We start from the raw sequence: 1,447 nt of genomic DNA, 5'->3' as shown, positions 1-1,447 counted from the left end.
CTAAGAAAGCTGAATTACAAATTTCAATACAATCAGGGAACAAAGTACAAAAAGGAATATAATTTTTCTACAAAATCTGGAAGCAATATGTATTCATTAGGGTGTATTAAAGCACTCAAAAACAGGCTCTCAGAGATATTATTTTCCAGGTTCTGAGGAAAATACTAAAACAATTCATCTCACCAGAAGAAAAATGTGAATCTAATTAAACGTTTTGAACAATTTTACCATTTTCACAATCTTTAGGGCGTTAAAATTAACAATCCTGTTTAAATTTGACTGATTTTTATTTTTGTTTTACTTTTTTAATTCTGTTTTTGTTTTACTTTTTAAATTCTGTTTTACTGTTTTTAGAGATAAAATGATAAAAGGGTAGATCGGCACCCCGGCGTGGGTCCAGTTTTCTTGGAGCACCGGACCCATGCATTTTTCTGTTAGAAATTTATCAACAGATAGATAAAGTTATTGGAGCCGGTGCTCCTTTACACCATACTCTTAAAGGAGGCCAGTCCGTCCTGCAAAAGTATTACAAAAGATTTCAGTTTTTCGTTTTATTCAACTTTTTATAAAGTTTCTAATATTTTTTTTAGGGATTTAAAATTATTTGTAATTTTTACTAGTTTGAAATTTTGTGGAAAAAAACAGCATAAACAAGGAAAGCCAATGTTTAACAGGTCAAATTGTTAAGTTTTTTCGTGAATTCTTCCTCGAGAAACTTCAGGATGGCCATTTTAGGTATTAATGTCAGAGAAACTGTTGAAACCAAAATCAAAATACAAGATCCCGTAAAACAAAATTAAAATGTTAAAAGGGGTTTGTTCTGAGATGTTGGATGGGTCAATCTGCTGAACAATCCAGAGATGATTTCAAGGATGTACGGGGGGAGGAAGACTTAAGCCGCCCAATTTACCAGATTAAATTCTGAGTTGAAGCATTTTTTCGAAGTGTCTTCTTTTTAAACAATAAACTTTGAACGCCCTCGTCCCTTCTGTAAACCTATAATAGTATAATCACGCGACATTATATAACAGCTTTCAAGCAAGATGTTTCAGTCAGATATACTTAATCAGTCTAAGGTTTCCATATCAATATTATAAACATTTTTTTTCTTCAAGTGTGAACTGAAGAGTGAAGACATAGATTAACAACAATACAGATAGAATATTAGATGTCGTCTTTTCAAGATTTAAGGTTTTTTTTTGGTTCCCAATGACCCTGAGGGAAAGCGAGTTCGAACAGGCTTTCTCTTTGTCTTGTAATTCAAGGCGGCATGCGCGTAACCACATTAGGCACTGCCTCAGGGTTATTGTGAACGAAAAACCCCTAAATTATTAAAAGACGATATATAGTATTATATCTGTATTGTTGTTAATCTATGAGTGGAGACATGTATCGGCTTAATAATATTTTAATGGTTTTTTAACCCATGGCAAGGTTGGAACAAGAT

The 1,447-nt window shown here is 32.8% G+C and overlaps 1 protein-coding gene across 1 annotated transcript in view; it reads left to right on the top strand.

Annotated features, from left to right (window-relative positions):
• The window catches only part of LOC111718263 (uncharacterized), a 10,063-nt gene extending 9,104 nt beyond the window's left edge, over window positions 1–959 (top strand). Inside the window, exon 9 of the mRNA XM_023493804.1 lies at window positions 914–959. Coding sequence (XP_023349572.1) covers window positions 914–959 — 46 coding nt within the window. The remainder of the gene's footprint in view (window positions 1–913) is intronic.
• Window positions 960–1,447: the final 488 nt, after the last annotated feature.

The sequence above is a fragment of the Eurytemora carolleeae genome, unplaced genomic scaffold (genome assembly GCF_000591075.1).
Source record: "Eurytemora carolleeae unplaced genomic scaffold, Eaff_2.0 scaffold556, whole genome shotgun sequence".
Classification (NCBI taxonomy): Eukaryota; Metazoa; Arthropoda; class Copepoda; order Calanoida; family Temoridae; genus Eurytemora; species Eurytemora carolleeae.
This window is presented reverse-complemented; position numbering and strand designations above follow the sequence as displayed.